The sequence below is a fragment of the Tauraco erythrolophus genome, chromosome 17 (assembly GCF_009769465.1).
Source record: "Tauraco erythrolophus isolate bTauEry1 chromosome 17, bTauEry1.pri, whole genome shotgun sequence".
In the NCBI taxonomy this organism is placed as follows: Eukaryota; Metazoa; Chordata; class Aves; order Musophagiformes; family Musophagidae; genus Tauraco; species Tauraco erythrolophus.
In genome coordinates, this window is record NC_141481.1 from 17175789 (window position 1) to 17203517 (window position 27729).

The 27729-nt window shown below is 49.1% G+C and overlaps 2 protein-coding genes across 2 annotated transcripts in view; both read right to left on the reverse strand.

The window, feature by feature from the left end:
- The window catches only part of SEC14L5 (SEC14 like lipid binding 5), a 38018-nt gene extending 33227 nt beyond the window's left edge, over positions 1–4791 (reverse strand). Inside the window, exons 1-2 of the mRNA XM_009981649.2 lie at positions 4767–4791; positions 2826–2901 (exon numbers count right to left, since the gene is read on the reverse strand). Coding sequence (XP_009979951.1) covers positions 2826–2888 — 63 coding nt within the window. The 5' untranslated portion in view covers positions 2889–2901; positions 4767–4791. The remainder of the gene's footprint in view (positions 1–2825; positions 2902–4766) is intronic.
- Positions 4792–15543: 10752 nt separating this feature from the next.
- The window catches only part of LOC104377134 (syntaxin-binding protein 4-like), a 46315-nt gene continuing 34129 nt past the window's right edge, over positions 15544–27729 (reverse strand). The window contains exons 12-22 of the mRNA XM_086622459.1: positions 25827–25924; positions 23407–23503; positions 22082–22209; positions 21409–21501; positions 20789–20854; positions 20502–20690; positions 20091–20207; positions 18830–18879; positions 17848–17978; positions 16466–16523; positions 15544–15649 (exon numbers count right to left, since the gene is read on the reverse strand). Coding sequence (XP_086478585.1) covers positions 15544–15649; positions 16466–16523; positions 17848–17978; positions 18830–18879; positions 20091–20207; positions 20502–20690; positions 20789–20854; positions 21409–21501; positions 22082–22209; positions 23407–23503; positions 25827–25924 — 1133 coding nt within the window. The remainder of the gene's footprint in view (positions 15650–16465; positions 16524–17847; positions 17979–18829; positions 18880–20090; positions 20208–20501; positions 20691–20788; positions 20855–21408; positions 21502–22081; positions 22210–23406; positions 23504–25826; positions 25925–27729) is intronic.

Genomic DNA, 27729 nt, shown 5'->3' on the forward strand with positions numbered 1-27729 from the left:
ACTACTGTGAATTTGGAGAGGTGTGCAAAGTTTGTTCTTTGTTTAAATCTTTTTAGAAGGGAGGACTCTTCTATCAAGAAAGCAAAAATTCAAAGCTCCTGAACGACCAGAAGAGACTGGGTAAGCCAATTCCTTTTTACTTCCTCAGATGCACAGGACTGGAAAGAGAGCAAGAAGAGGAACGTAGTCTTCCTCCCAAGGACTTGGAAGATACATCAAGTCTACTCTCTAGAAATGCCATAATACAAGCTGCAGAAGCCTTTGTAAGTAGCAGAGTGTAAATCCATAGACAATTTTCTAGAGATACACAACAACAAAGGTATTAACAGGAAAAGCACCAGCTCATCTGTCAAGCAGAGCCCTGTGCTGTCTAGAGGACGAGCTCACACACACGCACAAGGCCAAGGAAGATAAATTGTGTACGTGACCGTAGGGGTCAACAACAGGCGTGAGAAACACGACGTGTTTGCACGAGGCCAGGAAGCAATGAGTCGTTTGCCTCATTTGGCTGTGACAACCCTGTTTCTCAGACCGTCACATCTGAACGAGGCACGCACACTGTTTTCTACAGCGGGGTCCGAACATCTGATGTTCTGGGGCAAAAACACTTTTTCTAACACACACTTCTTACCTCGTGACATGGCCTGAACAGACCACAGGAACTATGACCCTCCCCATTACACACACGAAGAGTCAAACACAAGTTTATCAGCCTGAAGGGTGCAGAGAGACCCATAAAAGAAGGAGGTGTCTTGAGGTCACCCACATGACCTCTGCTTTCCTACCGTTAGCCACAACACGAGACCTCAGCACTCCAAAGGCTCACACAAAGCACTCGAGGGGCAAAGACGAAAGCAGCTGAATATCAAGTTCCCAGTGCTGAGGAAGCTGCTGTCAGATTTCTGTCGAAGCAGATTAACAGCAACGCCACGTGCTGAAGAGCAAAACAGCTTCACTGTACGCCCACTCTCCCTGCAAAACCTCCAGCAACTGCCAGCTCCGCAACCCGCGCTGCCTCCGCACACACGGGAGACTCCATCTGAGCACGGCAAACGCGATACAGCCCGCACCCCACGCCGCCTGCACGGACTGCCACCAGACTGAAACACAATTTATAACACCAGCCTCCATAATAAAGCAGATCCTGCTGGGAACACATGATTCTCAGAGTGGGATTAAGCTCCCTACTCCACTGCGCAGTCCTTTGGGTGACCCTGGACAAGTAACTTGATCTTCATAAGAACCAGGACTAATACCTTTGCTGAGGTAATGGGAATTTGAGTTTGCTGATATACCTGAAGGATGACATTTACAACCTCAGTCCTGAAAACCTAGGGAATTTTAACTTCTGTCACGTTAAAAAATGGAAAGCAAATAAAACTAAATCACTTGAAAAATAAACCCATCAAGCCTTGGCCTTCGGGCACTCTGCTAACGAGCTTACAAAGGATTTGTCTAGAGGCAGCCTTCCTTTATTAGCAGCCAATCTACCAACGGGCATCTGGCCTTGGGTTTATCCTGCTAATACAGGCAGCAGGAGCGTGGAGAGGTGTGCACACAGCAAGGACTCCCAGTATCCTCACAGCAAGTACTGGTCTCTTATTTGAACCCAGGATGCACTCAGAGAGCAAAGCCAACGGCCAGAAAAGCTTCCCTATCAAAACCATCAGCCCCAGACTGGCCGGGGCACTTCTACAGCACGTCACTGGCTTAGCTGTTAGTGGACACAGCAAACTTGGATGAGACTGGAAAGAGAAAGGGGGGGGAGGGCGGGAAACTGGCAGGGTGGAGCCCAACTGTCTAAAAGAAAGTGTTTATTTTGATAATTAGAGACCATCAAAGTGCTGCTCTCAGCAGAGGAACTGCTGCTACTGTCAGGGTCCATTATTCCCATTTAGGGCCAAACAAAGAATCTCTCCCCCAGTTTTAACAACAGAAAGAGACTGGAGACTTTTTGGGACAAAACAAATCTTATGGCACTTATTTCCCAGGAATCCAGAAGAGGCAACATTGTCAAAAGGAAAGCAGAGTATTATGTCAGGCTCTCCCTTCCCTTCATGGGAACGACTTCAGCTACCTAAAATGGCTATAGCTTTCCATCTTCATCCTTGATTCTGAATAGACCAAAAAAACCCTGGTGTCCCTATTCAGCAGGGAAGAGGGACAACGAAGAAGACAGGAGACTAAAAGCAGCCAATCCTAAGTCTCAGGGATCCCTGGAGTAGACTGAAACACCCAACAGATTGCAAAACAAAGCCTAGCAAGAGTCTATAAGCAGGCATCCCAGAAAAATGCCTAACTGCTCAGTGCTGCCCTTGAAATGCAAACAGAAAACCTTTCAGAAGGATATTTGACTTAGGCAGTGAAGAGCAGTGACAAAGTCCACGACATCACAAACGCCTTTAAACTCTACCTAAGGAAGCTGCCACGGCCACATCAGCTTTCTGCATCACCAGCAAGTGAGCTTCAATTACAGCCCTTAAGCCCCTGGTGGCAATCACAGAATTTGGAGAGAGATCTCCAAACCTTTCAATTTTTTCCTTTCTTGTGAAAGAATAATTACAGAAGGTCGGGGTTTGTTGGGTTTTTTTTCCCCCCTCTAATGACTAAACTGCCCCTCTTAAAATACTGAGATGTTGATTCTTATTTTTCATGGAAAACTGAAGAAAGGACAAAAAGATAATCAGTGCTAAATCTGTTCCTGCAATGTACCCATAAGGTTGCCACAAAGACACGCGAGCCAAAACCGCAGTCCCCCACCTCCCACTGCCCTGAGCCTGCAGCCCTTAGCAGCTGGAGGAGTAAAAGTGCTGAGTATTACTCACTGCCATGACGAGCTCAAAGGGATATTTGTAGACTCGAACTGGGGACTGGTATTTCTGCACCATTTTTACTACACACCTGTAATAGAAAGATATTGGCAGATTTTAGACCCCTTACACCAAACACCACAACACATTCTAGCAATTTTCACAAACAGACCTTACTAGAAGCCTTAACTTTCTCACAAACAGGGAGGAGGAGACACATTAGGTAGAACATCTTGCCCAGCATCACCCAGCAAGTCAGTGGCAGAACAAAAGGCAGGTCTCTGCAGTCCCAATCCAGCGCTGCGTCCAGCACACCGTAGCGTCCTTTGCCACTTCCCAACACTACTGCAGTAAGTTCAACTTAGACCTCCAAAGCTCATCATAATTTAAGCACAAAACAAACGTAAAGCCAGAATCAATTGTCCTCTGGAGAAGGAGCCTCTCTTAGGAGCCTTGCAAAGCTTAAATGGAGAATCTCCTCCCCCATCCCTCTTTTCTGCACTACATCTGTAATCATTACACAAAAAGCCCGCACGGCTTTTCGTATCTCGGTGTTTTAAGTGCTTTTCTGCACAAAGCAGCAGTCAGCTGTTTTAACTCCCTAAAAGAAAGGAAAAGGAAACAGCAGGCTTATAGAACACGCCTGACACTAAGCTAGCAATCACATCCCACTGACTGGATGCCCACTGCTTCCAGCTGAACTAAGGAAATAACTGCATGCAATGGGAACAATTCCCTTCTCAGCACTTCGTTTCTCCGAGCCACCTCTCACTGTTCTCATCAGGATTCCTCCCTCAGACTCTCTTGCTGGGCTTTTAACCCTCAGATATACATCAATAACCAGCATCTCAAGAAAGCACATAAACTGGTAAAACCAAAAAGTTATTGGACTGCTTTCTGCAATCCCTCTAGGTACCTTTATATCGCTCCCATGAACACCACAAACACAAAACACTGGCTGGCTGGTTGGAGATGCTGTGCTGATTCCACCCCACTGGAATTCCACTGCTGAGCAGACACAGCCCTCGGCAGCGTAGTGCTGAACTCGACAGTTGGAGCATTAAGACAACTTATCCCTGACATTTTAAGCCCCAAAACAGAGGCGAAACATGAATTAAAAGGCAAGTGGCAATAGATTCTCCCTCAAGAAGACTGCTGCAAAACACCATTACACAGTAAAATCTAAGCAAGGGAGAGGGGGGCAAAGACTTTTAAAAGTTTGAGTACCTGAGAACGGGGAATATTTGTAGAAGCACCTCACAATTGGACAGCTACTCTGCAGAGGATCATGCTACTCAAGGAGCATTATTCAGGACTTGCTGGATATCTAGGAGTCTTACTGGCACTAAAAGCCAGCCCACATAGAACAAGTAAACGCAGAGAGAACGCATCAGCGGAGCATCCAGCTCCAACTGGAGCGAGCGGAGCAGGGGCAAGCCAACAGCCAGGAAGCCCGGGCTGCTCTCACGTATCAGACACCCGAGCCAGGAGGCACAGGGCACCTCGTAACGCAACGCTGTAATATGATTACGCAAGCGCTGTGCCGGGGCTGTGTGGGTCCTTCCGAGTGGGTGCAAATATAGCAAGAGAAGCCTCGTCAAACGTATTTAGCTGTGATCCTGCTCTGACCTCACCTGCTAAACCAGGAATTTCTGCCTCTCTGCAGGAGAGGGTCGGCGACCTCCACAGGAGGAAGTCTCAGGACAGACCAGTGAGTCTAGAATCACCCACAGACCAGAAACAAAGTCACCAGCAACACAACAACAGGATGGCACAAGAGTAGTTCAACAGCCTTAACAATGCTGCTTGGACAGACTCGACTGCCACAGGCTTACTGCCCCGTGCTTCTCTGGTTGAGGGAAATTTGAGAAAAAGAGTCAGAGACTGTTATATCCATGGGAAGCTGTGGAAGGAGGACAGCTGCTAACTCACACCTGCCCCAGAAACCTTTCATACCTTGGGGAAAGCGCAGTGGCAGACCTTCTATGCCCTCTCCTCAAAACAGAGCTGCGAGACAGTCATTCTGCTTCTCAAAGCAAGAGGGACTCCAGCTATAACTCCTGAAAAAAGAAAAGAAAAAAAAAAAATCAGGGAAGGCAGTGAAACACAGCTACTCAGTGCACACGGATACAGATGGATGATTAGCACTGATGACGAGGTAAGATCTTCCAGGTGTTAATGCTGGGCAGCTGGGCCATATTAGCCAGACGTGCATCCTCAGAGGGCTTTAGAACCAAAAAGACAGACATGTTTTCAGTCATCCCATGTATTCCACTTCAACTACAGACACACACGTTCGAGCACTTTGTAAAGAAAACCAGAAGGAAACTACACAACTACAGAACATGCCTGCTCCTTAAAAATTCATCATACCACTCCAGCCTCTACCATGGCCCAGGCCACCTGCTCTACTTGGGTTTTACATCTGGCTAAAAGCACGTATCAGGACACAGAGCTCGGGTGAAGAGCACTGACTCACTAAACTGCAGCTTGATCACTCTGAAACCCCAGTCCTCAGCTAGAAGCAGACCTGTAGCCATTCAGTGGGTAGCACCAGGGAAGAGCATAATTTCAGCCAGCCAAGCCCAGCACACTCTGTAAAAATTCAGGGAGGTTGGAGCTTTCAATGCACTGAGGCAACATATCTAGTTAATAATCACTTTGAGCACATCAATTAGACATTAAAAGTGCTTTAATTATTGCACACCTGAACACAGAAGACAGCAGCACTACCACATTGGAGAAAGCATCCCGTGACACACTGACGAGCAGTGCCAACAGCACAGAGCCTCGACAGCCTGCAGCTCCCTGCAGAGTCCAGCTGGCCCTTTTGCTACAACCCACACAGCAATCCACAGAGGAACCAAACCCCAGAAGGCAGAGAGTTAATTATAAGCTTGAGATACACCAGCTGGCACTGTACCAGGGGAAGGAGGGCATGGAAGGGGGCACGAAATGGAAGGATACGGACCCCTGATGGCACAGGCATTTCCCTGCTGTAACTTCGGAAGCGTTTTAGAGAAATGGCAAATTGAAAGAGGGGAGATTTTGATTAGATATAAGGAAGAAATTTTTCACTGTGAGGGTGGTGAGGCACCGGAACAGGTTGCCCAGAGAAGTTGTGGCTGCCCCATCCCTGGAAGTGTTCAAGGCCAGGTTGGATGAGGCTTTGAGCAACCTGGTGTAGGTGGAGGGTGTCCCTGCCCATGGCAGGGGGGTTGGAACTGGATGATCTTTGAGGTCCCTTCCGACCCAAACCATTCTGTGATTCTATGATTCTAATTCCTAACGTGAAGTGGCACACGCACAGCACGCAAAGCTACCGCTACGTATCAGCCCAGCTTGAAGACCGTGAGGGCTCCCATGAGGAATGCACATCACTACACACACAGCAAAGGGAAGAGAGGCAGTGATAGCAACTATAGGTTTCCATTTTATTTAGAATCATCCACTACGTACCTGAGGGACTTTCCATATGCTTAACTTTTATTCTGCCATTTGTGGGAGAGGCTTACTTGATAGAATACAGCCAGATGGCTGGAAATCAGAAATTAAGCTTATAAATTAAATATACATAAAGCCCTGAATCAAAGCCCCTAACCCCTGCTTCTCATCCAGGCTAGTGGGAACTCATTCAGCTCTTTCCACATTAGAGCTGTCTGTCAGATAGTGAAACTCGGCAGCAAGTGACTTTATTAACTTCTCCCACCTGTGGTGGTTTCTTTTCAGCTGGAAAAAAAAACAACCAAGCAATTTTTTGGTTTTGTTTTTGACAAAGAACTGCTGAAAGTAGCACAATTCCAGACTTCCTCAAATACTATTGTAACATGTGAAAGCCAACTGCGGCACCCAGCTGAGCTGATATTTCCAGTTAGAAAATGGGGGCCTCTGTAGTCCTTCCCCTTCTCGAGTAAAGTGGAGACAAAGGTGTGTGACATTTCCTCTGCCTGAAACGCCTTTCACTTAAGTAGATGTTGACACAGCAGCTGATGCTTTACACACATAATAAGATGGTATCAAGCTGTAGGATATTTATTAGAGCTTCTTCCCATAAGAACTTGAGAACAAGTCTTTCTTAGCTTAATATAAGGAAGCCTCAAAGTGGAACAGCACCAGCATAAGCCTTTACAGTCTTTTAGGAGCAGACATCCCCAGCAGGACTTCATCTTACTCCCTGCGAAGCACCTAGGGTGCAGTGGTGAAGCAGCACGGAGGGCTGCAGGCCAACACACTGCTGTGGAGCCTGGCCACCACTCTGTACACCTTGCAGAGATGCCTGGAGTCCTGTTGCGGATTATCATCAACGAAAAGCAACACAAACGTTCAGACAACAACATTGTTTACAACACAACAAGGAGCAGCCTCTTTGGCTGAGAGGGGAAGAAGAAAAAGGAGCAGTGTACAGCGTTCTGCTCTCAAATCCTTGTAAAAGCTAGCGTTTTCTTCCATGTACGTATCAAAATAAGCTTCATGCCTAATACTTCCACACCTTCATCTCATAAGTTAACTTTCTCACCAAAGAACCACCACCGACCTTTTACACACAGCAACACACTAAATCCTTAGTATTTACCAAACTGCAGCAGCAGTTAAGCTTTCTTGAAGGAAAGCTCCTCATTCCTCACCCTTGCTACTCCATCGGAAGCCACACCGCGCCACTTTATCCGCCAACACTACAGTCGATAGCTCAACACTCAAGCTCAGTTTAAGAACGGGGACGTGCTCCAGCCTAACGTGTAAAACAAGAGCAGGTCCAGCCAGCAGGTGCCTCGACAGCGCGGCAAAGCCCCAGCACAGAACTGTTCCAGCTTGCCCAGAGTAACATCCACAATCACACTTGCTGGGAGCGCAGGGCACGCTGGACGCGGGCGCACTCATCAGCCCAGTGCCACCAGCACAAACCCCTTCTCACTGCCCACAAGCCGATTTTACTACTTGGAGGAGTTAAGCCAAGTCACCCGGAGAGCAGCACACGCTTGGTTTAACCCTGCCCTAAAGCCAGCGGGGTTTTACACAGAAGCTGACCCAAATACATCAATACCTTTACTAGCAACTTACCGGCGCCAGCCTCGGAGCTTACAAACGCTTCGGGACCAGGTTTTTCCAACTTTAAGACCCCGAGCGAGCTCGGCAGACAGGAGCGGCACCCGCACCAGGGCCGGCGCTCGCAGGAGGCGCCGGGGTCCCGCTCTGAAGCCGCCCCACCGCCAGCCTCCAGCGGGAGGAGATCCGGCGTTTGTCCGACTTCCTCTCAGCAAGGCAGAAACCGGCAAACTTGAAAACCGGCGGTTGCTTTTGGTTTTAAGCGAGCCCGAGGCGATCCTCCGCCAGCCCGAGCCCGCCACCCGCCCCCTCGCTAATCCCCGCAGGATTATGACTGAAATTTCCCTCTCAGCTTCCCTGGGCTGCACGGATAACGGCTCCCGGCTCCCCCCCACACCCACTCGCCGGTCCCCCCGCGCCTCCGCCCCTCAGCCCCCGCGGCGGGAAAACCCTCAGCCCCCGCGGCGGGAAAACCCTCGCCCTCCCCGCCCTCCCCACCTCACCCGACGGCCCCTCAGGACCCCCCGGAGCGGGGGAGATCCCGCCCTTCCCGCCCCACGCCTGCTCACCGCGGAGCACGGCGGAGCCCGGCCGGGCCCATACCGAGCGCGGCGGCGGCGGCCCCGGTTTGCGCCGCGTTACGCCGCGCCGCCGGCTCCACGCGCCGCTTCAACCGCCGCGCGCGCCGGCCCCGCCCCGCGCGGCGCCGCAGAGCGCTGTCCATTGTGCTGCGGGATGGGGGGAGGCCCCGCCCCCGCGCACGCGGGAGGCCCCGCCCCCGCGCACGTGCGCCGCCGCGCGGGGCGGAGGGGCGGGCGCGCTGCCGGAGGGCGCCCCGCTCCCGAACGGGACCCTGCGCCGCTCGTCCCGGGGCGCATCGGGCCTCCGTGGGGTGCCCTGCCGGCTCTTCGCGGCCCGCAGGCTTCCCCGTTCCGTCGTGCGGTTCGTTACGGGGCCGCTTACGGCGCTGCGAACTCACGCTGGAGCGGACGTGCCCCTAACTGGGTTCTCCCGGCGAGGTGGGAGGTGATGGTCCATCTAAGTGGTGTCGAGGAGGACGCTGGGGCGCGTTCCCGCCTCTCAGCCTCGCGGAAAATCCATGTGTTGTGTCGTGGCCCCTGGGGAGGTGGCACTTGCTCCGTGCTTCGGGGCACGCGGCGGGAGCGGATCCTGCTCATCCAGCCGTGTGCGGGGGAAAGAGGCCGTAGCAGATCTGGTGAGGGTCCTGGAGGACCATGCCCACAATGCGGCCGCTTTGGGGTGGCAGAGACAGCTGCTGAGCCGGCACACGGTCCTGGGGCAGGAGGAGCGTGTGGCACCAAGAAGCGGTGGAGGAAAAGGATGTGGGAGACCAGCCTGGGAATGTTTTGCAACCTTCAAAGCCTCCTTTCAAGATCTCCCTAGGGAGCAGCTGCCACTTTGCGTGATGTTATAGAAAAACATCGCAGTCCCATTTACTGCTGCTTTTTCTTTTCCTGCCCCCTTATCACTTCGAACTGTAGAGCGTCCCCTTATCTGGGAAGGCATTTCAGGAAGCTGCGGTCCTGTTTCTGATCAGCAATATTTCCTGCAATGTTCTGCTGTCTCAGACCAAGGAGACCAGCCTGACTCTGCTCTGTAAACAACGAACCCGCGGAGCCATCAGATGCCCGAGCGCTCAGCTTTTCCGAGAGCCCTTCGCCCAACAGCTGAGCATCAAAAGCTGCGAAGTTGTCTAAGGTCTGCAGCGTCTGCGTTCGCTTTATAAATAAATCCTCTCTTTTCCCATTCAGAATGCAACTTTTTTTTTTTTTTCAGAGAAATGATATTTCTCTCCCATTCCTCGATCACTGTTAAATTTCCTCAGAGAAAAGAGAAGGGAAAAAAAAATACTCTTTCCCCCCTTTTTCTACAAAACTTCTGCCAGCCCATTACTACTTCGTGACCTAGTCACGGTGATTTTCCTTTTGTTCGAGTTATAAAAGCTGTTTGAGATTTTGGCGAGTAACATCTCATCCTTTCCTCTGCTGGGCAGCCCTGACTGTAATTCCCGTTTTCCAACATATAGCTTCTCCTGCTGCCAAAAGGTCACCTTGGCATTTTCCAGTGTCGGTTGGCTACCTTCTCCCCTGACACAGAGCAGAGCCAGCTCTCCCCTGGTATTCCCAAGGGCCGTGAAGTCTCCTGCTATCCTTCCACTTACACGGCCTGCAATGCTTGCCTCAAGGGCTGGTGCTCAGCCCTTGGCGTTTCTCCTGGGAGCTGCTCAGAAAGAAATTCTTACCCCGTAGCAGCCCAGCCCAGGAACACCTGCCAGTCTCTGCAGTTAGAAAGGAGAACGTCTGCCGGGAAGGATGTCTGGTCTGGAGATACCACTCAGCCTCCACTTCCCCCATTACCACGGGGTTTTCACTGCAAACTCTTCCTCTCAACTTTCCTGCCTCATCTGTGGGCGTAAATTTGAAAAACTCAACAGAAATTCAAGTGAGCTGGTGCATCACGTGCAGAAATAAAACTTGCAGGGATTGTTCATGGTATTGGTATTCCTATTTTCTTTATTATGAAAGCAGCTGACCTCTGAAGAAGCTGCACAGGGGGTTTGTGGCAGTGCTGTAGTCAGCGAGGCCAGAAAATTCCATGGTCTGTCTCGGATGTGCTGGGGTAGACTCAGCCCTGAGCAGGAGAAAGATCGCGGCGTAGCAGAACGGGAGCATCACCCAGCCGGCCGAGCCCTTTCTGCATCGTCACACCACGGTGCTCTCCAGCCTTTCACACGTGCTCGACAGCCCTTAGAAAATCGGCGTTGTTTAAACATTAAGCAGCCTCTTTAAAAATTCAGCAGCAGAGTTCACCTGCTTTTTAGAGTCATATTTAAAGCGTTGTGGAAGTGTATTTCTGCTCCCTAGAGCTGGGCTTTGGTCTAGCCAGTGTCACTGAGTGGAGCTGGGAGGAAGAGGAGGCTCTGCAGCCTCCAGTGCTGGGAATAGACCAGCCAGTCTACTCGGCAGCAGCGTTCAGGGCTGGCTTTCACCTCTCCTACCTCTCCATCTCTGTAGAGAAACCTTTTGGCACTTAACCTAGCTCTGTTTCACAAAAGCTAAGCAAAATTTGGGTCTGGTGTTTTGCAGCCAGCAAAAGTTAAAATATTGAGGCTTTTTTCGTGGAAAATGCAGAACAGTACATCCTACCACACCATTTGCCAGATGCTTCTGTGCCAGAAGGTTATGCCCCGTCTCCCGTGGGTCCTGAGGGCTTTGCCTTCCCTGCGCCCCTCAGATAAGCTGATACTGTCAGTGTCATTTTTTCGGGTGCAAAACTAAGACAAAATGTGCTGCTCAAGGTCGCACAGTGAGATGGCAGAGATCACTGGCAGCGACGAAACTGGAGATCTAATGAGCTCTAGTCCAGCACATTTACAGCAGATCCAGTTACCGTACTCATCAGACTGCAGATAAACAGTGTGCTAATGGCTCTCTGCTACATTCACCTTTCAAGATAATGCCTAGGTGGCTACCTGCCCAACCTGCCCTTTTTCTGCAGCTGTTAGAATAGTTAGATAGTCATATCTTGGTTTGGTTTATTCCTTTAGGAAAAGAGGTCTCCCAGTCTCTGACCAATGACTGATCTCTGCAGTGAAGAACTGCATTTCTGCTTTAGAATCCTAGAATGGTTTGGGTTGGAAGGGACCTCAAAGATCATCCAGTTCCAACCCCCCTGCCATGGGCAGGGACACCCTCCACCTACACCAGGTTGCCCAAAGCCTCATCCAACTGGCCTTGAACACTTCCAGGGATGGGGCAGCCACAGCTTCTCTGGGCAACCTGTTCCAGTGCCTCACCACCCTCATTATGAAAAATTTCTTTCTTACATCTAATCTAAATCTGCCCTCTTTCAGTTTAAAGCCATTGCCCCTTGTCCTGTCACTACACGCCCTTGTAAAAAGTCCCTCTCCAGCTTTCCTGTAGGCCCCCTTTAAGTACTGGAAGACTTTTACATAAGAAAAACACAAAATAAAACCCTTGCATCAGTGATATTTAACCCCCAAAGCTTCCAGGTCTACAGCTGACCACGCTGATGCTCTTTAAACCCGTCTCGATGAGTTTATACACATGCCATGTGTTGAATGTGGTCTATTGTGTCCGTTTATGGGGACTGTTTGCATTTTGCCCCGTGGCTCATAAAAATACTTGTCATTTTCCATCTTATCCACTTGGGAAGATCTGATACCAAGGAGGACTCATTTTGATCAGAAATGGTGCTCCTTCTCCTCCTCACTTCTGTTTGGTTGTACTGGGACCCTCTGAGACAGACACAGCAGGTTGCGACAGCAGCACACCTCCGCCACCTTACAAGCAAGGTATAATATTGCAAATGAAGAGAGAATTCAGCTCCCTGCAAGAGGGCTAGACAGGCCCTGCATAAATAAAATGCAACTGGTTTAAATGATATATTCTGTGGCTTCTCTTTCTATGCTGTTTATTCCTTTATGCATTTCCCTTTTTGCCTCCTGGTAGCTCTGTGAGGAGACGTCACCCCGTGACTTGCTGAGTTCTGCCTAATTCCTCTTGCCTGGCAGTAAAGCATGACACAGGTTTGTTATTCTGGGTCACTGAAATCAGCATCACCTCCAGGAGCACCACTCTCCGTCATACCTTCGCTTAACATCGCTCTGAAAAGGTAGCAGTTAGTAACAACGCTATTAATAGAGAACGGAAAGTTTTCTGTGCTTGAAGCAAAGGCAAAAGGAACATGATGAATTCAGAGAAAATACTGGAAACCAGCTAAGAAACATGTCTGCTTTGGAAAGCACATGAGGCTCGATGCAAGGATCTCCAGTGGCTGCTAGGAACCTGGATGATTTCTTTTCCAAAGAGGTTGTGGGTAAGCTGCGAGCACAGAAAACTGTCTGGGCATTTAAAAAGGTTCATATCCTCACAGCTCCGTTGCTTGCAGACAGCTCAGGATGCAGCAGCCCTGAGATGGCATCTTGCTGTTTCCACCCTTTGCCATGTATTAGTGTCAACTGCACAATCATAGAATCATAGAATCATAGAATTTTCTAGGTTGGAAAAGACCTTAGAGATCATCCAGTCCAACCGTCCCTAATCCCCCATTAAACCATGTCCCTAAGTAGTTCATCCACCCTATTCTTAAACACATTCAGGGATGGGGACTCAACCACCTCCCTGGGCAGCCTATTCCAGTGGCTGACAACCCTTTCAGAGAAGAAATTCTTTCTAACATCCAACCTGAACCTCCCCTGACTAAGCTTATATCCATTTCCTCTACTCCTATCACCCATGACTAGTGTAAAGAGCCCTTCCCCCACCTCCCCACCATCCCTTCTCAAGTATTTATAGGCCGTAATCAGGTCTTCCCTCAGCCTCCTCTTCTCCAGGCTAAACAGCCCCAACTCCCTCAGCCGCTCCCCATAAGTTTTATTTTCCAGCCCCTTGACCAGTTTAGTCGCCCTTCTCTGGCCCCGCTCCAGGAGCTCAATATCTCTCTTAAAGCGAGGGGCCCAAAAGGTTATCATTTAGAATAACCAAAAGGTTATCATTTTAGAATCATTTAGGTTGGAGAAGACCTTTGAGATCATTGTCCAACCGTAAAAAATACCCAGAGGAATTTAACCTTCAAGGAATAGTCAACTAACTGTGATTGAAACAGCGCTGAACCCAAGAGTGGCAGCGATGTTTGTGCTTTGTCAGGCTTGTCTCATCCAGGCCCTCACCCACTGTGATAACTTTCACACAAAATCTTCTTTCTTGGGACATTAAAATACAAATCACTTGACTATGGAAGCAGCATCAAGTATATTCTCTTTCAGAAGACCTAACTGATCCCTGCTGGGGCAGGACTGATCCCGCTGGGCTGTGCCCTTCCAGCATTCAGGGAGGTGGAGCTCAATAATTGTATTTTGAGAAAATTCCACGATTCTTGGAGTTGGTAGTGAAACTCCTGTTGACTTCCCCAAGACTAAAGTTTGGCCTAACTAGTTCTGTTTTCCTCATAACTTGTTCCTTTTCTACAAGGTTTCTCAGGTGCCCTTGGGTATATGGGATGACACAGTACAGCTGAAGACCCGTCACTTCCCAAAATCTTGTTTGCACTGTTCTCTGGCAAGTGTGGTGAGCAGTGGCTGGAGACATCTCCCGAGGATGCAGCCTCCAGCCAAACGCTCCTGAAGACATGCTGTTAGGAGCAGATCGGTATCTGCCATGCTAACCCCAGGGGAACTGGAGACATTTTTCCAGAGACGGGGTAGACCAAACTGGTGAGACTGGATTTTGCTCCGTGCACCTCTTACCTGCCTTCTTTGCCCTGTTTGTGTAACACACGAGACAAGAACAAAGCCGTGGGGTTAAACCCACACGTAACACCAGCATTTACTGTCATTCCATTGAAACAGAGAGGACTGGGCAACAAGCTATTAACCATAGGGTATCCCAAGATTAATATTTTTTGAAAGTATTTCTTGTGAGTGGTCCAAAGAATTATGTTTCCTTTTAAAGGAAGTCCTTTAATTTAGATTCTGAGGCATGCGTTCAAAAGATTGAATTTACCCTGAGCTATGAAATGAAGTTTAACCAAAATTTCAGACTGGTTTTTAATGTGACTGTGAAGTTCCACCCCACAGTTACTCTTTTAGCAGTGCAGTGATATTTCGAGTACAGCAGATGCTGGTGAGGGTCATGATTTTCCCTAAGCCTTTATTTTAGGCTCTACAGGATCCACATGCCTTGAACCTCCACAAAGGAGATCTGAAGTAACAATTCTGTGTAAAAGCCAGAACAAACCCCATTTTCCTGCAACTTCTCCATGCGTCTGGCTACCAGCTGCCGAAATAAGAGGGAGGAAATACTGGATGCAGGCAGGGTCTCCATCTCAGAGACGCCGAACGCAGCGACTGCAATCATAACCCAGAACGCCAACGCCTGGTGAGCAGCGTTTCCATTTTATTTTCCAGACTTGGCGTTCAGCTCGGATCTCTGCCCCGTTCATCGCTATCCACGTACAATCTTGCATCATGTGTATCTAATTTCCAAGTGACACGGCGGGCCTTTATTGAAATATGTTCACTATGTCCCCTCTTGCATTCCAGGAGTGCTTCGTGTCCAGCAGGACGTCGTCACCGGTAGCGTACGGCTGGCTATCTCTGCACTCTTTCTCCAACAGCTAGCTGAGACCGTGCTTCCCGTTCCAAGCATTGCAGCTGGGATAAGCTATACAAAAAGAATAAAAAGAGAAGTACCTATCCCAAGACAGCTAGGATGCTACAGATTAAGCTGCTTTGATTACAGTCACTAAATATACTTTGGTTTTTCATATGAAATACCAAAAGGAATCTGTTGGAGACCCCTGAGTCCCTTGGGTGAGTTCATGCTCCTCTCACTACCCAGAATACAAGCTCTAAAAGGCTGCCAGTGAAATCCAGGCCCTTGTAGCCTCTTGAGAATATTTTTCCTATAAAGCTGCAAAACCGTGAGCAAATAGCCTTGTATGGTAACTCGGAGGTAGACGCACAGGGGAGGTTGCTGAAAGAGTCTTGGGTGGGTAGGAAGAATGAGTCTTGTGTTAGAAAGCTTGGTTCTCGGTCTGGTTTGCCTGGAAGCTGAAGCACCCGTGGTGTGTCCTTCCCATCTCCCAGCGCAGCAGCAGCTGTGTTACGGACAGTCGTGGTCTGGAGCACGAGCAAGCCATGGGAGGTTTATGTAGGCTTCTTAGGCAGTTCGTTGGTTGGACTTGGTGGCTGCGGTTGATCACTCTTGCTTTGGCTTGGAGGAGGGGGCCACGTGGTCTTCTGATGAAGATGGCTGAAAATGAGAAATGTATTTTACTTAGTTTGGGAGAAGGACACGGAGGATAACATGAAGACAACGCTGGTTATTTAGGAAAGGAAAGAGGAGGCCACGAATCTTGCATGACTAGTAGATTGTAGTGGCCATCTGTTTTGTCCAGAAATGCTTTTCATAACCTTGAAATCATGGCTTGCAAATGTCTACGTTGTACCCAACTAAAAATCTGTGCTGGCAGATAACCAGGTTGAGTTAAGGTGATCAGCTAAGACAGTGGTAGTAAACATTTAGGGCTCAAAGTGCCCTTTCAGCAGATATATTTAGGACATGGCTCTGTTAAACATAAGCCATTTAAGAGGTTTTAGGGAAATTCTTAAGATACTGAAGGTCCAAACAAAGCCATGTTGTCCTGCTCCCCTTGGCTGGGATTTCACAGCATCTTGATACCACAACATAAAAGATTAACACATTCAGTGAGGATTTTTCCCTTACTCAGAACTCACAGCAGTCTATGAGTGTGCCAGCTAGACAAGCCATAGAACTGTAAATTCCCATCTGGCCTGAAGAAATAAAGAACATTTTAGAAAACAACAGAGAGATCCAGGAATTCACACCATACTTCGCTGCGTGGGGCGGGAAGTCTCTGGCTGTCTAGGAAGGGATGTATTTCTCTGAGACGGCCATCTGGAGACCTCTACTAGATTATCTGGTTCAAAGTTGTCAAGCAAAAACTTTGATTAAAAAAAAAAAAAAACAAACCAAAAAACAAAACAAACAGGAATTTTTAGTATGTGTATTGTCAAAATTACAGACCACGGCAGTTTGGACACCTACTCCTTGTAATTTGGGTTTCCTTCAGCAGGCAGGCACTGGTCCCTGTCGCACGGCAAAGCTGCAGACGTAAGCACACAGCCAAGGGTTAGAAAACATGCCCAATGCAGATGGCATTGCTACAGGATGATAATTTAAATGATGCAGGAATTCTGGAAATGATGGCACACTCGTGTATCAGAAGTGCTCCTCAAAGGCTACAATTATTTGACTTTGCGTCTTGTGCTTCGAGACGAAGACAAGGCTGGACCGTGGCCGCGTTTAGTTGGTGAACAGCATCAAAGAGGAAGGACTGGGCACCTGTTTGGGGCTGTTTGCTCACCTGAGGACATCATAAACTCTCCTTCTGCATGGAAAGAGACAAGCAGGGTCAAATCGCTGCTGCCAAGGAACGTCTCTGGCTCATGGACTAAGCTCAGAGTCCCAGACTGGGAAGGTTAATTCAGACTCCCGTGGAGCTAGATGCCTTTTCTCTGATTTTCTCCCACCCAGAGGCATGTGAGTGAAAGGGAATCTTGACTTGCACGCCAAGGAAATGGGGAGATTCCTCTTCCCCTTGACTCAGCATCTCTGTAGTCATACCTGGATGGCGTAACGAAGGTTTGGATTTCTGGTTCAAAGCTGTTGAGGAACTGGTCAGGCTCCAGCAAAGGGAGCCCGAGGGCTCATAACCTGCAAGGGGAGGCTGGGGAGGGCTGAGGGAGCTGGGCTCGTTTAGCCTGGCAAAGAGGATGCTGAGAGGCAATCTCGCTGCACCCGCTCCTATTTCAAGGGCAATTAGAAAGATGTTGGAGCCAAACTCTTCTTGGCAGTGGCAGACAATATAATTGGGGGCAGTGACCACAGATTGCACCCGGGGGAGTTCAGACTAGATGCTAGGAAAATCTTTTTCGCAGAGCATAATGCAGCTCGGGAAGGCATTATCCAGAGAGCCTGTGGATCTCCACCCTTGGAGGCCCAAAGCACAGGTGGGCAAACCCACTGGAGATCTCATCTAGTGCGATGGTCCTACCTGGAACAGAAGATTTGACTCCTGATCTCCAGCAGTCCCTTTCAACCCGCATTTCGATGATTTTGTGAAACCATCCTCCTGCCTGTTAGGTTATTTTTTTTCCCTGGATAAATGCCTTTCCTCTGGCCCTGGGCACAAGTCACACCCTTTGACTCCTTACACCGCGAGTCTGCATTTCAGGTTCAAAGATGAATCACACGGATACACGGAGGGCAATTACATCTTGGTTAGCATGAGAGAATCAGGTTCATTGTGTGGGAGGCTTAACTGGTATGGCAAAAAATACGTAAGATGGTGGAAACTGTAAATAACATTAACAGACATCCTTGGGACTTGTTTGGATTCCGGTTCCTCCGGTTAATTTAGTGCTTACCGTCCTTGTTGGAGAGGATTGGCGCTAACAGCTCTTTAGCCTCTGATAGCAAAAGGTCAACCAGATCTGAAGATGGAAGAGATGTATCTGAGACTGCGTCTGTTTTATCCTCTTCTGTTTCACTGTTGACTCTTACAAATATGGAAAGTGCCATCAATACTTCTGTCATAGAATGGTCATTGAAAATCCTGGCCAGCCTCTCGTGAAGGAGATTCTATGTAAATTCTGTGTACTCAGGGGGGATTGCATCTCAATCGCTCAGCATCACAGGAGGCTCTCTTTTAGACATACCGGCATCGTTGCGTTACAGATATAAATGCATTGTTCAGAATTTCTCAAAAATATTTTCCCTTCATTATATTACAAGTAGTCATTTTTGAAACTTAAAAGTTGGATTCCATCATTCTTAAAAACTGGTGCTTTTTAAAGGGGCTGGTCCTTATCAATAAGCTGCGACTTTTCAACGAGTTAATCAATTAAAAACACACCAGTGTTCTCATAATAGAGTTGTGGTACATTTTTTCCAAGTGCTAGGAGACAGGTTCAGGTTGAAGGGGAGTCCAGAGGTCTGAGCTCTGTTTCTCCAACCAGTCATGCAGTTGAGAGTCATGCTGGCCCTTCACTGACACTCCATCAGTTTCTGTAACTGCTGATAGCAAAGGACACGGTCCTAAAGCCAAAACCTGACATATGTTGGGAAAAGCAGATGGATCAAAACTCTGCTTCTTTGAAACAACGGAAGCAACTTAACCAGAGGAGTGTTTCACCTCCTTATTCCTGAAAGAGCCTGGATGGAGGCCAACCCCCCCAAATACCAATCCACCAGCAGCCTCCAGATCATCTTTCTCCCATGGTTTCACTTCCTGAGTGACAGCATGTTTAGAAAGTCTGGGTAGGTTACATGTGAATCACTTTCCCCTGAGACAGGTCAGAAAAGGACATTTCATGCTGCTGTTTGCGATTCCCAAAAGCCATCTCCTACCTTTTCTCATCTGGTAAATGACTGGGTGTGCTCAGGACCTTGTGGATGTTCTGCCATGCAACAAAAAAAAAAAAAAAGGGAAAAAAAAAAAAGGATTTCAAACTTGTAGGAATGAATAATTCCTGAGAACAAACCCCATGGGTTTTTCCTGGTGATCAGATTTAATATGACAGTAATCAGCTTCTGCTTATTCATTGCCCTTGAAGCGAATATCTCAAGGCCTTTTGCAACTCAAGCAACGTTCACAGCCTATGCAAAAACACAGACACATCTAAATTATGCATTTTAATTCCAACACTGAAATATATGAAACGCAACATAAAATACTCCTCCAAAGAACAATTTTGCAGGCTACTTCCAGCGAGCCTTGATCATCGCTACTAGCAACTCCTGGTTTCTGGATTGCACCTCGTTACCGCGCACCGTTAGTGAATTCTCAAACACTACTGAGAGATGCATAAAAAAGGAAGATATTTTTGCTCCAGTGGCCAAAATCCTGCGATGTTTTGATCGATTTGACCCTAGGGCTGAGTCAAATCGACTTCCAAAGTCCAGCCCCAAAGCTCACAGGCACTGGCACGTGGTGCTGCAGGTCTAGAGGCATTTGAATTCTTCCTCCTCTCAAGCAGAGGACGCAGCATCTACGCTTCCTTGCTCTCCACTGTTTCCTGTTGATTTCAAGAGCTCTTGGGACAAGCTACTAGGAGCTGTGGCAGATGTTCTGAATACTAGTGGTCCAGTGCTGGCCAGTTTACTAATTACACAAGCTTGTATGCCTGATACAGGTAGTGTAGTGGAAGAATAGTCAATTAAAAGACTAAAGCAAATATGTGTGTGATTTTGCAGGAAATCTGGGGGGAAAAAGAAGCATTGGAAGAGCAAAACCGCTCTTTGAGATCACATTTGTTGCGTAGAGAACCAACGGTCCAGTTATACAAAGAAATGGTTAAAACACATGATTTTGGCCATCATGTCCAACAGAGTTCCTGGGGCAGCCTCAACCAGAGCGTCACTGGGGGGGGGATCAGTGAGCAACCTGCCCCACGGTGTTTACATAGCTCTGAGGCGTGCGAGTGTGTGTGAGTTCATTCCCTGGTTTCTCTCCACCAACACACAGTGCCTTTTTAGGATGAGATAGCATAAAAAAAACCCAACCCCTCTCTTGCTTAAGGAGCAGGAAGCTATTTGGACTTGCAAAGTCACCCTTAAGGTAAGAGGCCACAGTGATGGCACCGGCACCGGGGGTGGTTCCGCACTTCACCTGCACAAACAGGAGCAGTTTCCTATTGCAGATCTCCAGGCGCTTCCGTGAGACTTCTGATTTTCGTAACTGGCCGTCAGCCAGGGACAACTGTCTTTTCAGTTCCAGGATGTCCTCCTGAGACAGGGCCAGAGGAAGAAGAGAAAGGTGATGGTGACACTCCAGCCTTGGCTTTTGGAGACACCAGTTTATGACATTTGCTACAAACAGTGAACCTCTGTCCTTTTGGAATGGACAATGGGAATTATACAGATTATATCACAGGCCCAGAGACCGTGCTGGCCTTGTGGTCACGCGCAACAAATGACATATGTGCTACCTTCATTTTCTCCTTTTTAAATAGAAGAAAAGGAACCCACAGGGTTCAGGAGGGTCGTGGGTTTTTTTTCCCAGGCTGAGGGGTTGCATTACCTCTATTTCAGAGACATGTTTTGCTTTCTTCCCCGCCAGCTGCATCTTCAGTTCTGCAATTTCAGCTTCCAGCAAGTGGATCACTTCCTCATAGTCCTGCTCCGCGCTGTGAGCCTGTCTCTGCACCACCTCGGCCATCTGCAGCTTGCTGTGCAGCGTCCGGTTCTCCGAGAGGAAGCCCAGGGCTTTCTGGAAGCAACGAGAAGTTCTGGTGAATGCACCACATCCACCTCAACCATCAATCACCAAAACCACCCCAACTCCCACCCAGCAATCTCTTCACTAACCTGGTTCAGCCTCTGAAGCTCGTCTTCCATTGACTTCTTGCTGTTCTCCACCTCTTTCAGGAGAGTCTAGGGAAAATATTTTTGTTGGATTAGAAGCAACAAGCGATAGGACATTCTCTAGAAGATGCCCTGGTCTTGTAGCCCCTACCCATAAGGATAATAGTTTACAATAGCAGTTGGCACACTCTCCCCCACCACGGTGCTTTTTGGGCTGCGACCTACACGCCTGCAGAAATTCCCCTGGACGCAGGCACGGCGCTGAGAGCCGTGCCGGAGATCAGCAGCTAGGTCAGGCCAGGAGGACAGGTGGTGCTTCTGTTATTCATGGGCTTGAATTATTTGTGAGACGCGGTTTTGTGTTTTTAAATACATTTACTCGCTGCTCAAAGGTGACTGCACGGGTTCAGTACAAAGAAGTTTTCATCTGAGGTTGAGAGTGAGAAAGAGGCAATTCAGGAGAGCCGAGGGTGAATGTCTCCTCTGTAACGAGGAACGTGCAGAATGAAAACTGGTGACTTCTTAAGAGGGACAGGCTACACCATTACCCTCGCGTACGACTACAGCGAGCTACAGCAGAAGGCTGCAGCTGCCAAGATATCTGCTCAGAGGAGAAGCTCCACCTTTAGCCTTCGGACTTCTTGCCGCAGATCCATCATCTCCAGCTGCAGCTGCTCCAGCTCCTCGTTGCCATTACAGCTGAGCGAGTCGAAGGTCTGCAAGGCAGAAGGACAGCCGGCATCACGCGCCGCTCACGCGTCGCCACAATCACGGGGCTATACGGCAGGCGTATTGTTTTCCATACCCGGAATAACGACGAATCAAAGTCAAAATCAAAATCACTGTGAGAAGGAGTCAGCATTTTTATGCAGCAGATCAAAAGGCACGTTAAATAATTCAACCACAGGGTTTGGGGTTTTTTTTCCACCCCGCAGGATTTCACGCTCTGATCCCTGACATAGCGGGAATAGCTGGGCTACAGGGAATTTTCATTTTGTGAGCAAGGTGAAATTAGTTGGAATTGATTAATTATGGCTAATTATCCTTCTGCATCACTGCCAGGCTACTTGCTTCTTATTATCCCCTAGATACTGTTATTTCCTTATTGAAAATGAGAAGCTTAAGGTCTTTTATAGAATTTCCTATAATCTAAGTGATTATTGCATAGTTCTGCCTTCTCTTTATAACACTAGAACAACCAGAAAATGGTAATTTAGCTTTCCCCATTTCATAATTTCATGGATTTCACTTAGAAGATTCATGGATTTAATGTAGAAGAGTGTTGGACTGACTGACCGGAGAGTGAAAAGCCGATGTATCCAGCAAACTGGCCACTTCGTGCTGGGTGAAGAGCATGGAGCTGGAATCCAGACCAGCTTCGTCCAGCTCCTCCTGCATCAGATCCCTGAGTGCTTGGAGAAGGTCTGTGAGAAAGAATTAAGTTTTAACAAGCTAAAAGAGGAAAGCACCGTGTGTTAGAAGAAAAACACTGGCACAGGTTGCCCAGAGAAGTTGTGGCTGCTCCATCCCTGGAAGTGTTCAAGGCCAGGTTGGATGAGGCTTTGGGCAACCTGGTGTAGTGGAAGGTGTCCCTGCCCATGGCAGGGGAGTTGGAACTAGATGGTCTTTAAGGTCCCTTCCAACCCAAAACATTCAATGATTCTATGAAAATGCCACCAATTTTGGGATCTCCACTGATTGCCAAGCATAGCCGGTTTGGAGATGCCAGACAGTCTTCTCTAACATTCCTGGGCTCTTTGGCAATCCCATCAGGCTTAAATAATTTGTTGATATTCTTTCCCAGACTCTCGTTTCTTATCCAATTGAAAAAAAATAAACCTTAAAAACAACCCCAAACCCCCAGATCTTTTAACAGCGGAGTTTTCACGATTGTGGTTCTCAGAGTTCTAAAATTTTAAGCCGAAACCACGTTTCTCTGACAAAAGGCACACACCTGCCTGCTGGCGTTTCTCATGCTGCTGACTTAAAGAAAAAACAACTCGATCATTCAGCACTTCGAAAAGGTGTTAAATTGACAAATCTGAAAATCCAGATTCGTTTTGCTTTCAGACAGGGAGGAAAGGACGGTGCGAGGGGCTGTGTGGGACAGAGAGGAGCCGGCGCAGCGGGGAGGAGGTGGTATTGGGGTCCCAGCTCCCCTAGTCCTCAGCCCCTGGACTGCAGCAGGAACCAGAGCCTGCCCAAAAACATCCATCCAAGAGGTGTTGTGCTTTGCGAGACTGGTGGGGACATTGGTGACGGCTTTGAATTTTTGCCAAAAAAACTTCTGGGGAGCAGACCCTGCGGGCCAGATATGCTCTGGCAGGTCACAGAAAGCAGAGCAGGCTTTGATTTTCTGCGTGTCCTCTGGCCAGCTCTTGCCTGGCAAGCTGGGGGTTAAGGAAAGCGAGCCCTCACACCATCTTTCTTGTATTTTCATTTTACATATGATTCTACCAAACACCTTCTCTTGTACTTGTGACTTTTCTTATGAGGCTACATCGATACCCAGGCAGGTGCCTTACCTGCCACCTTTCAGCAGGTGCCTCTCTGCTTTCTCAGCTTCCAGCAAAGCTACACAGAAATGAAAGAGCCCATCACGTGCAGAGCTGCCCGCTCACCTCCGTAGGCCACCGTCCCCTGCGAGTCCGTGGTCAAGCTTTGCCGTAGCTGCCTCTTCTTCTCCTCGGTCACGTCCAGACCAAGATACTGCAGAACCTTGAGCAGAAACAATGAGCCTTTAAAAAGAAAAATACTGGAAAAGCAGCTCTTTGGGGTAGGTGCTGGGAAGATGCTTGGTGCTGGGTTTTCTCCTGGAAGTGACTCTCCAGGCAGCACCTCCCAAAGGAGCAGGCTTGGGCTGGATTTCCAGTCTCTGCTTTTCTACACGTCTACAGAAATGTCTGTTCCTGAAGGCAGGGACACGTTCACATCCCTCCAAGAACATTTTATACAGACTGCAGGCGGATTTGCAGCTCTGACAAACTGTCAGGAGCTTTATCAAAAGCTGGTGGAGCTGTAGCAAGGACCAGCTGCCAGGAGCTCAGCTTCTCCTCTTTCCCTTACTGTCCAAGAATTGTGTTTGGAACTGAGAAGATACAAACTATTCACGGAGTATTTCCTGTGGCAACAGGAGACGTTTAAATGTTTTGCTTCTTTGTGGCACCTTTTGCTCTCTCATTACTCCTGATGCTCTGTCTTCTACTGGTATTTATCAGTTCAGCTCCAGGGCACCACGCAGAAGCAGATAAACCTGCACAAACCTCACTTTGCTGCTGGTGGCAGCCAGTAAAAGCTTTTAAAAGACAAAGTCAAGCTCAGCAGACTCTGGGAAAGAGCCCAAGTTAAACACTCCCCTGTCCCAGGCTGCACCCCCGGCTCCTGCTCGTGCACGTACAGCACCTCCCGCATGGTCCCCTGGAAAGGGACCGGAGAGGAGTCCTTGATCACGTTTCTATCACCAACAAGCCCACGGGACCCATCTGCTCTCATGTGCTGCCTGTGAGGCCCATTTGAGCCCCACCTCCCGCTCCTCTGCCCACCACCCCTGCCCAAGGCAGTGCTGCCAGCTCCCAGCTTCGGGATGCCCTGATCCTCGGTCTGCAGATGTTGGCATCTGGTGAGGGCCACCTCAAAACCATCTCAGACGCGTGCTGGTCGGTGTGCATCTCCTGACCCTGGCACTGCTGCAGCTGCCTGCTCGTAAGGCCAGCTTTTAAAAGGGGAAGCCAAGTGTCCCTGCTCCTCCCACCGAAGAAGAGCTGCTTTTATACCCGTGACGAGCAGAGGTCGCTGCGAAAACGCAATCCGAAATCCCGCTTTGGAAGAATTATGCAGGCTTAGAAGAAAAATTCCTGCTGGCGTGCTGCCCTCCCGGGAGGCGAGAGCAGGGAACGGGCGAGGTCTGCATCTGCCAGGGGGTGGCAGCAGGTTCTCGCTCTGCTGAGCCCCCCTTAGCACCCCCCAGCCCTGCAGAAGGGGCTGCGGTCCCACGCTCCCCCCTCGAATGCCAGAGGTACCCAAGGGGAGACAAGCACCCCAAAACCAGACGAGGGGCTTGGCCCCCCTCAGGGCCACTCTGCCCTTTGCCGGGGTCTCGGCGAGCAAAGGGGCAGCTCCACTGCCTGCCCTTGGGTGGTGCCCATGGAATACATTTTCCCTAAAATCATGAAAGGAGCAGCGGTTCTGGCTGGATCCTCGGTGAGATATCCCATATTCCAGCCTTCCCTCGCCCACACCGGGCTGCCCGAGGTCACCCCGGCAGCGGCAGCAGCATCAGGATGTTTGGAGGGCAGCTGCCTGCACCTACAGCCCTGAGTCAAACACATCACAGCGCAGGGAGGTGCCAGGAGGAGACTCCTGGCGCTCCCTGGAGCATTGGGAAATAGCCAAGATGGGCCAAGGTGTGTTTAAATGCCCCTTCAGACACAATCGGGATGTTTCACTACACCCTCTTCTCCCATTCTACTTTTAGAGGCTGGACCCAATCTCCAGCAAACTCGACTGAAGATCTGAGACCCTTTTTTTTCTTTTCTTGGTAATAAATACAGTTTGGTGGCCGACTCTTATGCCTTTAGCTCAAAAACCAGATTAATTAACTGTAACACTTGCACAGTGTGATGTTAATAAGGAAAACACAAGGTCCTGAGCACCACGGCGTTGCTCTGCACTCCACATTGCCTGGGCTATTGCTTTTCCCGACACAGCTGGCTGGTTCTCTTCGACTATATCTATCCAGGTTTGCATTTTTTGATCTCTCAAAAAAACAAGAGCTGTAGTGACCCCCATGCTCGTACCTGGCCTGGTCCTCACATGCCTGAGTGCAACCTTGGTCCAAGAATCAAAGCTGAAATATCCTGATCAGTCCTTTCACAGAAAAGCAATATGAGGAGACCATTGACAAAAGCTGATCGTGTTTGCCAATAACGTGGCAGCTGGAAGCAAGGAGGTATCACGCCCGTGGACTATTTTCTCCATAGGGCAACTTGGGAGAGGACTGAGAGGAGACCTCGCGTTGAGGAGAGGGACCTGTTCCACTTACCAGTTCCAGTTTCCCATCCTTGAGCCGGATGTGGGGATCCAGCGCTACTTTTGGTTTGGTGCCTGAAGCTGCTTTATGGGTAGATGCCGAAGCAGGTGCTGAAAAAAACCAAAACTAAACGTTAATGGAGAAGCACTTGGTGCCTGCAAAGCAAAATTCAGAATTCTTGTTGCATGAAATATAATGTGTGTGCAGCAGACCAAAAATCAAAGACCAGGATTTACTAAATCCAGTCCTGGAAGGCTGAACTAGGCCACTGTTGAAAAGATTGGATGCTGGGACAAACCCTTACTGAAACTGGGCTTCTGCACGGTTTAAAATGGGATGTTTCGTCCAAGGACATAGGACTGCAAAAATAGCACTTTGGAAGGTTCCAGTCACAAATTTTTGTGGAGTCTTGGGGTCTGTAGTTATGGTGATCTATGGAAAAATTAAAAAAATCTGCTGGCTCTTTTCTTCTCTAATTGATTGAGCAAAACTGAAACCCAACATAAAACGCAGCCTTGGCTTTCACAACACCCATGAAAAAGAGAATTGATGGATTAAAAGTCATGTGGAAAAACACCAGTGCAAGACTTTTTCCCTCCCCAAGACTACAAAAAGCCTTGAACCCTTTTCCCTTAGTTGAGCAGGCAGGGTTTTTTTGGGTAGAAGGAGCCACAGAGGGTTTTTTTGGGTAGAAGGAATCTGTGAGGCAGACACAGAGGGAGAAGGAGGCAGAACCAGCAGCTGCTTTGCTGGTGAAAAGCTGCCCTGAGCTCAGCAGAGCCAGCTGCTGCCAGCTGGCACATCATCACCAGCACTGCCTTGGCAGCTGGAACGGTGCCGAGCGTAAGTCCTGCTGCTATGCCCAGCCACTGGTGCTCCTCTGTAATGGAAGAGGGAACCCCACCTTTTCCATTACAATTCACCCTTGTCTATAAGAAACGGTGACGTTCCCTGGGAAAAGGGTTGCAGAAGGTGTTACTCGTTCAGGAGCTCCCCTGCCAGACTCCTGCCTGCCCCTGCTCACCCTCAAGCCATCAGCCCAGCTCGGTGACAAAATTCCTTCTCGTGCCGGTGGCACAGGTTTTGCCAGGGAGCAATTCCTTTCCCCTGCCTGGGATCGGATTAACATCATGGGAAGCCCCATCTCTCCAAGTAACGTGGCTTCTCCTGGACCTCTCAGCACGTCTCACCACACCCTCCTCGGCCGTCGGGGCAGAGACCAGGCAGCGAGAAGCAGCGGAGGTGCTGCACAAGCGTAATCCTCCTAATCTGGGTGCTCATCTGCTCTGCTAACCCCAGCAGCTGGGAAGCAGCAAGAGGTAATAAATGGGTTTGCTGGATCGGCCACCAACAATTTGCTCTCTGAGTTCAAGGGCAGAGCTGTTACCCTTCGAGGCATGGCTAATCAGGATTAGCTCCACGTGGCTTTGCTGTCAGCTCTGGACACGGAGATATCCAGGGCACCCATCAGACACCCGGAGAGAGGCAGCCACTGGCCCAGGCTCCGAGCCTGGCTGCTGCTCTTTCAAAGCCGGTTGTCCGTCTTCATGGATGACCACACCAACACAAAGCCTCCTCAGCATTTCACATTAAAAAAAACCACGTGTAATGAAATCTCCAAGCTGTCAGGAAGTGATTAGGTCATTGCTATTCCCTGGATTGCCTCCATGACCCAGAGCTTTGCTCCCTATCACCGGGAGCTCTGCCTGCTGGTGGTGGCCTCCTAAGAACCTGCTTGAAACCAAGCCTGCAGGATGCTCGGGGCAGGGAGGACAAACCGAGGGCAGTCCCTGTCCCAAGGTCTCCACAGTGCAGAGCGTGGAAGGTGAAGGCTGAAGCCTGCTGAGCTTGCCCGAGGTGAGCCAGGCATCCCTGGGAGCGGAGCTCTGACGTACACCCAGCCCAGCACCGTCTG